The 11,707-nt window shown below is 55.2% G+C and overlaps 1 protein-coding gene across 4 annotated transcripts; it reads left to right on the top strand.

The window, feature by feature from the left end:
* The first annotated feature begins 3,916 nt into the window (after positions 1 to 3,916).
* Positions 3,917 to 11,322, top strand: Miip (migration and invasion inhibitory protein). 4 transcript variants are annotated; one of them, XM_003471200.5, is made up of 11 exons: positions 3,917 to 4,083; positions 4,271 to 4,350; positions 5,551 to 5,679; positions 5,903 to 6,265; positions 7,061 to 7,142; positions 9,531 to 9,639; positions 9,719 to 9,771; positions 9,936 to 10,065; positions 10,168 to 10,264; positions 10,802 to 10,933; positions 11,137 to 11,322. In XM_003471200.5, the coding sequence occupies exons 3-11, from the start codon at positions 5,566 to 5,568 to the stop codon at positions 11,206 to 11,208; spliced, it is 1,152 nt and encodes a 383-aa protein (XP_003471248.2). In that variant the 5' UTR covers positions 3,917 to 4,083; positions 4,271 to 4,350; positions 5,551 to 5,565; the 3' UTR covers positions 11,209 to 11,322. The 4 variants fall into 4 exon arrangements, with proteins under 4 accessions (XP_003471248.2, XP_013009388.1, XP_013009389.1 ...); XM_013153934.3 differs by having other exon boundaries at positions 3,977 to 4,113; XM_013153935.3 differs by having other exon boundaries at positions 4,050 to 4,072.
* Positions 11,323 to 11,707: the final 385 nt, after the last annotated feature.

Genomic DNA, 11,707 nt, shown 5'->3' on the forward strand with positions numbered 1-11,707 from the left:
AGCACCGACCCTGAAACGTTAGGTACAAACTTGGTTCTGTGATGCAGACTGTCCTCGCTGCATATCTTTCCCTCTGCGTATTGCAGAGGTGACCTCAAGCCTCCTACCTAGCCCAGCTCACATCCTGGCTGGATTTAGGACCCCGTTGCTCCGCATAACTGTAAATACGTCTTAGTGTCCTTGTTCTCGCCCTGGGTTGCACTGGAAGTGGTAGATTGAAGTTAACTTGCTGGAATAACTTTTCCGTGGGATTACAAATATAAACTTCCCGGAGCGAGAGGAGTTCAGGAAAGTGCTCTCTGTACACATACGCAAATGACCAACTTGTGCCAGGAGCTCAGCTGTGTCAGGCATTTTTGTGCATTAATCCAGTGCCGTCCACAGACCGATGACCTTTTTCCCCTTTGCACAAATGAAGTTCACTAATTCAGCAAACCAGCCAGACGCCCACCTGTGCCCTGCACCGCTGCCGGCATGGTGGGTACAGCCGTGCAGGAGCAGCTGGAAAGCCCTGCCTCTATGTGAAGCTGCTCTGCTGCTGTGGAAAGCCGAGAAAGGCAAAGACGGGCAAGGGGCCAGGAGATTGGGGCTGCAGGGACACGGGGAGGTGTGGCTGGGCTGTGGCTTTGCTGGAGAAAGTTTCGAGGATATAGTGCACCTGGGCAGGGACAGGAGCCTGCTGCATCTTCAAGTGCTCAAGAAGGACCCCGGGACAGGGACAGACTTGCACAGCCTTCGGGCTGGCGAACATGAGTGGAGGGGTGTGTAAGCTGTGTGCATCTCTCGGGGTCCTGGCTGCTGTGCGGTGGTGGATGACGGGGTGCAGATGAAGGCAGGAGGTGATGGCCACAAACCAGGCAGAGCACGGTGTGATGGAGTGGCCGTCAGGCCCCGGCCCCAAGGCCATTTAAGACACCACGATGTGTTCATCCCTTTGCCACTTGATAGGTGCTGGGATTCGCACAGAAGCTGCTGTTAACATGTCTGCAAGTGTTCCTGGGGACAGTTTCCACCCTTAGGCAAATGCTGAGCTGTTAGAATGGCTGGATCATGTTGTGGGTGTGTAACTATGGCGGGAAAACACAAAAACCAGGCTTGTTTGTTTTTCAAGACAGGGTCTCCTTATGTAGTTCGGGTTGCCCAGGCTGGCTTCAAACTCACAGCAATCCTCCTGCCTCTGCCTCCGGAGTGCTGGGATGACAGCCGTGCACCAGCATGCCCTGCTATGGAACTTTTTTTTTTCTTAACCAGGGATCGAACTCACAACCTTATGCTTGCCAGGCAGGCATTTATGCCACTGAGCTAAATGCCTGGCACTATGTAACTTTTGAAGGTACTTTAACCTGTTTTTAAAATTCCTCGCACCCTTTTACATTTCTGCCAGCAGCACCTGTGGATGTCAGTATTTCCTGTCCTCACCAGCACTGAGTTATATTTTACACAACATGCTTCTGTTTTTTGGTGCTGAGACTGAACCCAGGGCCTTGCTCATATGAAGCATATTACCACACTCCCAGCCCTACCGTTGTAATCCTAGAGCTAAGTACACTTCTGCTGGCTCCTCACTGCGGGTGGAGGGCAGGAGAGGCCTGGTGGAAGGCAGCTGGGACAGAAGCTGGTCCCGGAGGCGCCCAAGGTGGGCAAGGGTGCCGTGTGTTGGTGTCGCTGGCCGGCCTTGGGGAGTGAGAGACGGATGATGCTGAGCACATTTTACTGTGTTTATTTGGCATCTGTATCTCTTTCTTGGTGAGGGTCTCCTAGACATTCAGCTGTTTTGCTCATTTAAAAGCTTAGGTTGTTGTGAGCTTTAAGAGTTCTTTGAGCTGTGCAAGTCTGTAATCTCAGTGCTCTGGGAGTCTGAGGCTGGAGGATCGAAAGTTTTTTGTTGTTGTTTACCAGGGATTGAGCTCATGACTTTGCACTTCTCAGGTGGGTGCTTGTGCCACTGAGCTATATCCCCAGCCAACTTTCATCTCAGGGCAATTTGTTCTGAGTTTTCTGCACATTTCTTTTCCCCAGCATAAAGGAATGTTTTAAAAGCCATTACAATACACATTGGGAACACATGGGAAATCTTGGGTAATGCAATAAATTCAGGAAAGCCAGTGAGCAATGTGTAAGACCTTCACACAGAAGCTGGGCATGGTGGAAAATACCTGTAATCCCAAGACTCAGGAGGCTGAGGCAGGAAGATCTCCATCACTTTGAGGTCACAGAGTGAGTTTACATAGTGAGCACTACATTGTGAGTTCAAGGCCAGCCTAAACTACACAGTCAGACCCTGTCTCAAAACAACAACCTTTACACAGGAACTAAACTGGGCGTAGTGGTGCACACTTGTAACTCCAGGATTTGGGCTGAGGCAGGAGAATCACCACAAATTTGAGGCCACATATGGGCTTTATAGTGAACTTAAGGACAAGCTGAACTATAGTGAGACACTGTGTCAAAACACAAAAAGCCCTGAGCCGGGCGTGGTGGCTCATGCCTGCAATCCCAGCACTTGGGAGGCTGAGGGAGGAGGATTGCTGTGAGTTTAAGATCAGCCTGGGCTACAAAGTGAGCTCAAGGCCAGCCTGACCTGCATAGAGAGACCCTGTCTCAAAAAGACAAAAAAAGCCCTTTCTTTCAAAATTTTGGTAAGTTTTAATAGGAAGTCTTGTGCCTCTTGTGAGCATCTTTCCTAAGTACATTGCCATTATTTCTTGATGCCTTTCTAAATGACATTGTAAAAATTTCAATTAGCATTTTATTTGTGTATATTGAGCTTATATCCTGCAAACTTCTAAAATTTATTGACAATTCTAGTACTGTAAATGTTTGGTAAATTCTATGCGTTTTCTGTGTTACAGCTGATAAAGACAGTTTTCCTTTTTCCGCTCCAGCCTAAATGCATTTTCTTTCCCCAGTGCACTGGCTAAGATTCCAGGTGAAGTGCTGGAAGCAGACATCTTTGCTTGTTCCTAATCTTAGGAAAGCATTCAGGATTTTATTATGGGAAATACTGCTGCCTTTAGGTATTTTATAGACTCTTTTTTATCAGGATGAACAAGTTCCCTTCCAGTTTTGGTTTGTTCAAAGGTTTTGGTTTTTTATTTTTAACTTATTTGTGGAGCAAGGTTGAATCCAGGACCTCCTGCATGTTAGGCAAGTACTGTAGAGCTGTGTTATATTCCCAGCCCTTTTTATTTCTTATTTGAAGATAAGATGTTGCTAAATTGCCCAGGGTGGCTTCCAATTCAGAATCTTCCTGCCTCAGCTTCCCAAGTACTGTACCTGGGATCACAGGTACACACATCTCCGGACGTTGGAAGTTTTTTTTTTTTTTTAAATCAGAAATGAATGTTAGAGTCTGTCAAATGCTAGAACGCCTCTTTTATGATTGAAGACAGCCGCGGCACTTTCATTTCCAACTACTAAGAAAAAGGGACAGCATTTGTGGATTTTTCTGCATTTGTTTTATCCATTTAGTGATTACCCATCTATATCCTGTTACTACAGTGAAGCATACTTATTTCAAACTGTTCTCACACGTTCCTTCATCTCATGATCTCATGAAGTTTTGTTTCTCTATAAAATGGGACAAAAATAGCTCCACACATATTTATGAGGCCAGAGTGCACTGGCATAGGGAAAAAATCTGGCTCAAATACCTGGCATATGCGTGGCACTCAATTTGAGTTTCTTTACAATTTACAGACTGTATCAAGGGTTTCTAGGTTCTTATTTTACTCTGCTTCGTTTCCCTTTCCAGACGCTGAAACTGCCGCCGCTAAATGCGTTTTGGCCCCGCTTCTGACCAATCGGAGGCCCGCTTCCGGGTTCCGCGCCATTCCCTCGGCAACAGCAGTTAACCAATTAACTTTGATATCTTCATTAGTCCCGCCCTCAGGTTGAAACTGCCGCTTTGGAACACAGAGTAACGCAGGAAGGGTGTCAGGGTCCCGCCCCTTCCCTGGCCAATCAGAATAGCCATCGGAGGCCCCGCCCCCGGCCGGCGCGGCGCTGAGCGGGGCTGGACTGGGCTGAACCCGGTGCTGCGCGGGGCGGCAGCTGCGGCTGATGGGCCCGGGTCAGTCGCCGGTGAGCGTCTCTGCCGTGGACGAGGGGGCGGTCAGTAGGCGGGCCACGTGTGTCTCCGCGCTGGGTGGCTCGGGACAGCGGTGGGATGGGGGCGGCCGCCTGCGGTTCCCCGGGTCGCACCTCGGTGACCCCCGCCCTGGCTCCGTTACTGCTGTGACCCCCTCATTTGGATTCTTTGTTTTTTCAGCCTTCTAGGGACGGCCGGAATCCAGCAGCGGAAACGGAGACCTCACGCTGCTGCAGCGCGGCCCAGCAGCACCAGACTAGGTGAAGGGCGACCCAGACCCCGTCCTGGCGTTTGTCCCTCGGGTCTGCACCCCTGGACTCCTGTGAACGCGTCTCCATTCCCGCAGCCCGCACTCACTTTGCACCCCGCACTCTGCGGCGCTTTGCGGGGCTCGTTGCAGGCCACTGGTCTGCTGCAGGGGCTGAGGGAGGGGCCCGGGTGGCTGTGCCAGGTGAGGTTGGGTGTGAGGGCTGTCAGGGCGGGATGGTTGATTTTTACAGAAATCGCTTCCACAGGCGATTGTGTCCCCCAGCCCGGCCGCTGTGGCAGGAGGGGGAGGTTATTATTTTCCAGGCCCCTCTCCACCCTGCTATGGAAAATCCTTCTGACCCTGTTCCCTGGACCCAGATTTTGGTCCCAATCTTGGCTTTACTCCTGAGTAGCTGTGTAACTCAGGAGACATTGTTTAACTTCTCTGAGCTTTGCACTTCATGCCTGAAAAGAAAGGGAACGGACTGGGGGTGTGGCTCAATGGTAGAGTGCACCCCCAGCTTGCTCCAGGCCCTGGGCTCAATCCCCAGCACCAAGCAACCAAACCAAAACAAAAGCTCAGAGGGCAGCAAGGGGAGCACAGGAAAGAGCCGGAGAAGCCCTTCCGAAGTTGAATTCACAAGTTATAGACCTTGTGTTTGGAAAAAAAAAAAAAAAAATGAAGCTTTGTATTTGCAGACTTGGGCGATTTTCTTTCTGCAAATTAAACTAAGCTGGTTCCCACTCAAGGCTATGAAGGGGGCACCAGGCTCTTTTAGCAGATAGAGTAGCACAGCCTGAAACTCTTAAGAGTAATAGATGTGTAGCTGAGCATGGTGGCACACACCTGTAATCCCAGTGCTCAGGAGGCTGAGGCAGGAGGATCAAGCACTCTGTGAGTCTGAAGGCCACCCTGGGCTGCATAGTGAGTTCAAGGCCAGTTTGAACTACAAAGCAAGACCCTGTTTCAATCAAGAAGAAAGAAAATGAGAAATAGAGGTCTACTCAGTGCCTGCTGGAGTAACTGTGCTGAATGTTGTCCTGTACCCCCAAGGACAGCTCAGCAAGGTCGGTACTGTTGCACATTAGCAGCTGAGGAATGAGGTTCAGAGAGGCTGAAGAACTGGCCTGAGATGTCACAGTTAAGGGCCGTGGGGGCGGGGTTATGGATCCAGGGTTTCTCAGCCTATGTCACACTGTTTTAACCTCAGGCAGAGTCGCCCAGGATGGTGGAGACCGAAGACCTCACGCAGCTCCGGCTGTACAACCTGGCCCTCCTGAGGCGGCTGCGGGCTGGGCAGGCTGCCATCCAGCGGTCAGTGGCCCGGGCAGCCTCCCAGGTGGGTGCCCTTGGAGAGCAAGGGGCTGTCTAGTGCACAGGACGGTGCCTAGGCCTGTGGGGTCACCTTGTCCCGCCTGCCTATTTTACTGAGGATGCAAAACTGAGGCCTGGGGAGGGAGGGAACCAGGCTGGGACACTGTGGTTCTGCAGAGGCATGGCACCTAAGCCTGGTAAGGAGGCCCTGGCTGGCACCCTTGGGTGACCCGCACCTTCTTCTACAGTCAAGCATGGACTCAAGAAGCAACAGCAGTGAGGACTCAGAGACACCATGGTCCTCGGAAACGTCCCTAGCCTCCTCGAGCACCTCCTGCGCTCAGGACGAGCAGTGCGTGTGGGAGCCCCCAGACACCCACCCCGGTGACCCCTTTAATACAGCCTGGCTCGGCCCGGTCCACTCCAGGGTGTCCTCTCTGCCTCCTGCCAAGTGCCAATTCCCCGAGGCCCCAGAGCTGCTGAGGCCTTGCTCGCCACCCTTGCTGGACACCAGTGACCCGCAGGAGCCATCTGCCGATCAGGGTGAACCGGGGCCGCAGGAGGCCCAGGCTCCAAAGTCCGTCCTGGCCCAGCAGAGCAGGATGTGCAAGGTAACATGGGAGAGCCGGGCACCCACAGATAGGCCTCCTTGGGTCTCAGTTTCCCTGGCTAACAGATGTGCTCAGGGGCAGGCCCTGGGTGCAGTGAGAGGCTTCTGGAGCCTGGGGGTTTAGGTCAGCAGCTCGAGTGCCTGCCTCCTAAGGTCAAGGTGGTGAATTCGATACCTGCTACCAAAAAAAAAAAAAAAAAAAAAAAAAAAAAAAACAAAGAGAAAAGCTTCTGGGTGCAGCCTAGTGCTTTAGAAGTGATTGCGGTTAGTTTTTCAGACAGCTATTTGGGAAGAAGGGGACAAACTCAGAGCTCATTGTACAGATGGGAAGGCTGAGGCTCAGAGCTCAGACTTGTTCAAAATCACAAGTAAAATGAGGCTAAACACTCCAGGGTCCGAATCAGGGTGTGCTTTAAGACTCAGCCCCCTAAGCCAGGCATGTGGTGCATACCTATAATCCCAGCACTTGGGAGGCTGAGGCAGGAGGATCATTGAGAGTTCAAGACCAGCCTGGGCTGCAAAGTGAGCTCAAGGCCAGTCTGACTGAACTGTATAGCGAGACCGTCTCAAAAAGACTCAGCCCCTGGCTGGCTGTGGTTGCAGGTGTGAGAGTGCCCAGCTGCAGTGCCAGCACCAAGGGAGCTCGAGGCAGGAGGATCCCAAGATCAAACTCAGCCTGGGCAATTTAGGGGATACTGTCTCAGAATTAAAAAGGGTGCTCAGTGCAGAGGCCCTGGGTTCAAACCCCAGTACTGTGACAAAGGAAAAGACCTAGCCCCTTGGCCTGTCTCCTCAGCCCACAGTGACCTTTAAGGAGTCCACAGTGCCCGAGAGCAGCTGGCGCCTCCGGCCGTACCTGGGCTACGACTGGATCGCAGGTGAGTGTGCGCCGGGGGTGTTGGCCGGGAGGTGGAGGTGATGGAGGTGATCCCCTGGCCCGGCTCTGCCCTCCGCATCTGGACATGCAGGAGTCAGAGCTGCCGTGTTTTGGGGTGGTCGGTTCCTGCCAGGTCCCCTCCACAACTCTGGATGGGCCCGGCTCCCCCAGAGGCCTCCGTGCTTTCCTGGCTGGTCTCCCTGGGCACCTCCCGCCTCCTTAGTATCTGTTTTGTGAGTTAAAGTATACACAGGAGCCGGTCACCAAGTATGGCGGTGCACCCCTGTAATCCCTGCACTCAGGAGGCTGAGGCAGGAGGACTGCTGTGAGTTCAAGGCCAGCCTGGGCTACGTGGCGAGACCCTGTCTCCACAGCAGAATGAATAGAAGGTGCGCCAGCTGCTGTGCTGCCATGGCGCTGTCCCTTCCCAGACTGGGACAGAGCTGGCACCTGGGCCCTGGAAGCAGCAGCTGCCCAGCTCCAGCTGGGCCTCCGCTCCCCTCTGTCTGGCAGTGGCCCCCCACGGCAGTGCTGAGAAGCGGGCTCGCACAGAGTTGTCTGCCCCTGACTCTGGCCACTGGTGTGGGGCTCCCAGGCTGTCCGAGACGTGGCCGGGTCCGGTCTCCTCTGCTGTGAGCCTCACAGGATCCTTTCATTTACTTGCTGTTGATGGAGGGAGACATATGTCTGTCTTTTTAATTTGGCACCTTTCTTTTTGTCTTTTTGAATCAGGGTTTTGCTGTGCACTTCAGGCCGGCCTTCCACCTTGAGCTCACTTTGTAGCCCAGGCTGGTCTCGAGTTTTCAGTGATCCTCCTGCCTCAGCCTCCCAAGTGCTGGGATCATAGGCGTGAGCCACCACGCCCAGTTCTGTGAAGGTTTTTAAATGTGCTGGTCAGATCAGGTCTGTCCATTGCTCGTTTCCTCAGAGATATCCGACACTTACTGTAAACCCTAGCGTCCTGTCCAGGCATGAGGCAAGGGCTGGCTTCTGCTGTCCCTGCATCCTGACCTCAGGTACCTGCTGCCCCACTCTGTTCTGGCCTCCCTGGCCTTGTTGATGTTTGTGTCTGACATTCATGTGGCCACCTCAGTACCTTTTCACTTGCTGGGTTGTCTGTCTGGTGTGCACTACCCCAGCTCAGGTCCTGGTTGTCATGTAAGGCTTCCACACCAGGTCTCCTCTGAGCCGTGTCACAGGGCCACCACCCCCCACCACTGCCTGTGATGTCAGCCAGGTTTTATTTCTTCACAGCATTCCCAGAAACTGCCTTTTGGACAGACATTCTTAGAACTTCTTGCTTCTCATCCTCTTCTGGGAGAGTGGAGCAGAGAGCTGGCCATCTTGTCTTTGTCATGTTCCCCAGCCCTGAGGCCCTCGGCAAACAGTTGTTGAATGAATAAGTGAACTACGCCCTTAGTGCCATTTGGGTCTCCGTGTGGCAGAGGCTGAAACAGGCTGTGTGCCTCGCCCTCCTTTTTGGTCCCTGTTGATTTATATCATTTTTTTGAGACAGGGTCTCACTATGTAGCTCAGGCTGGCCTTGGACTCATGATGATCTTCCTGGCTCAGCCTCCTGAGTGTGGGGGTCACAGGCGTGTACCCCACCATGCTGGCTGGTCCCCACTTGTTCGATCCCTCTGTGCCTTCTGTCACACATCTTTTAGTGCCTTTCTGGCACTAGCTGCTTCCCACATGGGTGCCTGTGCTGGTCTGCTCAGTGCCTCTCCTTCCCGTCACCTAACAGCAGTCAGAAGAGGTGGAATCCTGAGGACATTTCTGGATGATTTGATTGTGTCACTCCTTGTCCCCGAACCCTTGATGGGGTTCCTAACCCCATCACATCCACCTCACCCCTCAGTCCCAGCCATTCCCCCTCCTGGGCTCCTGGTGTTGTCCAAACACCAAGCATACTCTCACCCCAGGGCCTTTGCACCTGCTTTTGCCACCCATCTGCAGTGCCCTTCCTGGGGTTGAACATGGGCTCATCAGGTTTCTGCTTAGCTGTCAGGTTTCTCCTGGCACTGTAGATTACCAGTGTCGTCTGCCTGGCCCCACGCTCTTGTGGCCTGGCGGGTGACACTGTTATGGATTGCGCTGGTGACTGCATCCATCATGGGTTTTGGAATCTCGTGGGGTGGGGGCAGCTCCATGCGCTTTCCCCGCGTGTACAGCCAGTCCAGCCAGGGTCAGGCTCCAGCCTTCCACCCACGGGGCAGTCAGTGTGCTGCAGGGTGGGAGACAGTTCACAGTCACAGCGCAGGACGGTCCCTTGCTGGTCTGTGGGATGCAGCGGGCTGGGATCTGGGGCTGCCTGTCCCTAAGGGTCAGCCAGGCCCTGGCCCCTGGCTTCAGCACTCGATGCTCTGCCCTCCCTCGCCCGCACCAGGGACCCTGGACAGCAGCTCGCCCATCAGCAGCAAGCCCGAGGCCTTCTTCTCTGAGCTGCAGGAGTTCCGAGAGGCCCACCGCGCGGAGTGCATCCACAATCCCCACGAGTGAGCTGGGGAAGGAGAGGGGGCCAGGGACCCAGTGCCCAGGCACCCAGGCCCCGCCCCTCATCCTCTGTCCCTGCAGGCCCCGCCTCCGAGGCCCACAAGAGGGCGAGGACGTGGAGAAGGATCACAAGTGTGAGTGATCTCTGTGGGATCCTGCATCCTTAGGGGCTTTGTGGGAATGGGGTCCTCCCTGTGTGCTGGCCCTGGCCTCGCTTCCCAGAGGGCTTGGCACCCGTGTGCTTGAGGAGAGCCGGGCACCCTGGCTCAGGGGACCCGCTGCTGTCGTGGCTCCTCAGGTGTGTATTCCTATCGTGTCAACCGGCGCCTGTTTCTGGAGCCCTCAGACCCCGGCATCCCCTGCCGCTTGTGTGGGACCCCGAGGGACCAGCAGGGGCCCGAGACCCTGGCAGAACCTGCACAGGTCCAGTGAGTGTTGAGTGGGACCCTGGGGCTCCCTGGGGGCAGCCACGGGGTGGGGGCAGCCCAGGGCGGCGGAGGTGGGCTGTGCCTCAGTGCACCCCTGTGCAGGGTGAGTCTCCCGCTGTCCGTCCTGGATCCCCCGCACCAGTACTGTGTCCAACGGCGCAAGAGCTTCGACACCTCCGACACGCTGGCCCTGCCCCGGGTGAGCGGCCCCAGGGTCTGGGCGGGGACTTGGCAGGGCCAGAGACACTTGGGAGGACACAGAGTCCCCGAGGATGGATGCTCAGCCTCACCCGTGCTGGGCCTGGTCCCTGGGTGGGGGTGCATCCGCCTCAGCTTCCAGGATGGCTGCCTGCTGCACCCTGGCACCCTCAGGTGGCTTTGTCACAGGGTCTTGGGTGCTGTGTGCACAGCCTTGGGACCACCACTTCCTGGATAGTGTGGGGGTCAGGGTGACCTCCCCCCACTCCCCATTGAGAGGCGGCAGCCGGGGTTGTGTGGAAAGAAGGTGTCGCCCTGGGGTGTCGGGTGCTCAGGTAACGGGTCCTCTCCTGCTTCCCTTTGCCCCGTCCCAGCTCTGGGACAGGAAGAACTGGGAAGAGGGGGCCCGGAGAGGCCATGGGTAGCTCCTGCCCCAGGGCTTGCGGTTGCTTAGGGGGCCCCTCCATCCTGAGCTGGGGTGGCCCCCCCATGAAGGGAGTCCCCAGGGCTGGCGCCCCTGACCCTGTGCTCCCTGCAGCACTGTCTGCTGGGCTGGGACATCGTCCCTCCAAAGCCCGAGAAGAGCTCAGCCCCCAGGAGCCTTGACCTCTGGTCCTCCATCTCTGAGGCCCAGAGCCAGAAGCTGTCGGATGCCAGCCTTTCCCGCCTGGTATGGTTGGGGACGGCAGGGTCCCCTGGGAGCAGGATGGGGTTGAGGGTACAAAGCCCTGTCCCCAACCCAACAAGGTGTCCCCCGGACCCTCTCCCCACTCCCCGCCCGCTCCATCCTACCCTGGAAGCTGACCTTGCCTCTCAAGGTACAGCAGGGGCTGGGCTGGACCTGGACCCCCTGACATTTCCCATCCCCTCCAGGCCTTACCAGGGCAGGCCCCGAGCTCCTCATCGATGTGGTCAGAGCCGCAGGTTCCACGGGCCCCACAGTAAAGCCCTGAGGACTGAGCACCGGGATCGCAGTACCGCTGCCCACCTGGGGGTCCCGGGAGTGGGTACTTGGCGGGGGAAGGCTTTTGTGATGTTTGTAATAAAGTTTAGCTTCCATTCCTGCCTGTGCTTACCATGGCCTCCGCCTCTGCCCCTTTCCTGGGATGGATCTGGGCCGCCTGGGTGCTGGCATTTGTCCCTGCCACACAGTGAAGGTCCCCAAGACAGACCAGGCCAAGGCCAGCTTTATAAAGCAGTAGCTAGGGGCTGAGTGTGGTGGTATAGGCCTGTACTCCCAGCCCTCAGGGAGGCTGAGGCAGGAGGATTCCAAGTTTAAGCCCAGCCTCCTGGATAACTTAGTGACTTAATAAGATCTTGTTTCAAATAAAGAAATGCTCTGGGGATGTAGCTCAGTGTGAAGGCTCTGTACTGCAGGGAAAATAAAAATAAAAAGTTCTTGCAAAGTGGGCCTTAAAGGAGGTTTAAGCCTCCACTTGGTCCC

The sequence above is a fragment of the Cavia porcellus genome, unplaced genomic scaffold (assembly GCF_034190915.1).
Source record: "Cavia porcellus strain 051 isolate PalLab524CR breed Dunkin Hartley unplaced genomic scaffold, mCavPor4.1 scaffold_25, whole genome shotgun sequence".
Lineage (NCBI taxonomy): Eukaryota > Metazoa > Chordata > Mammalia > Rodentia > Caviidae > Cavia > Cavia porcellus.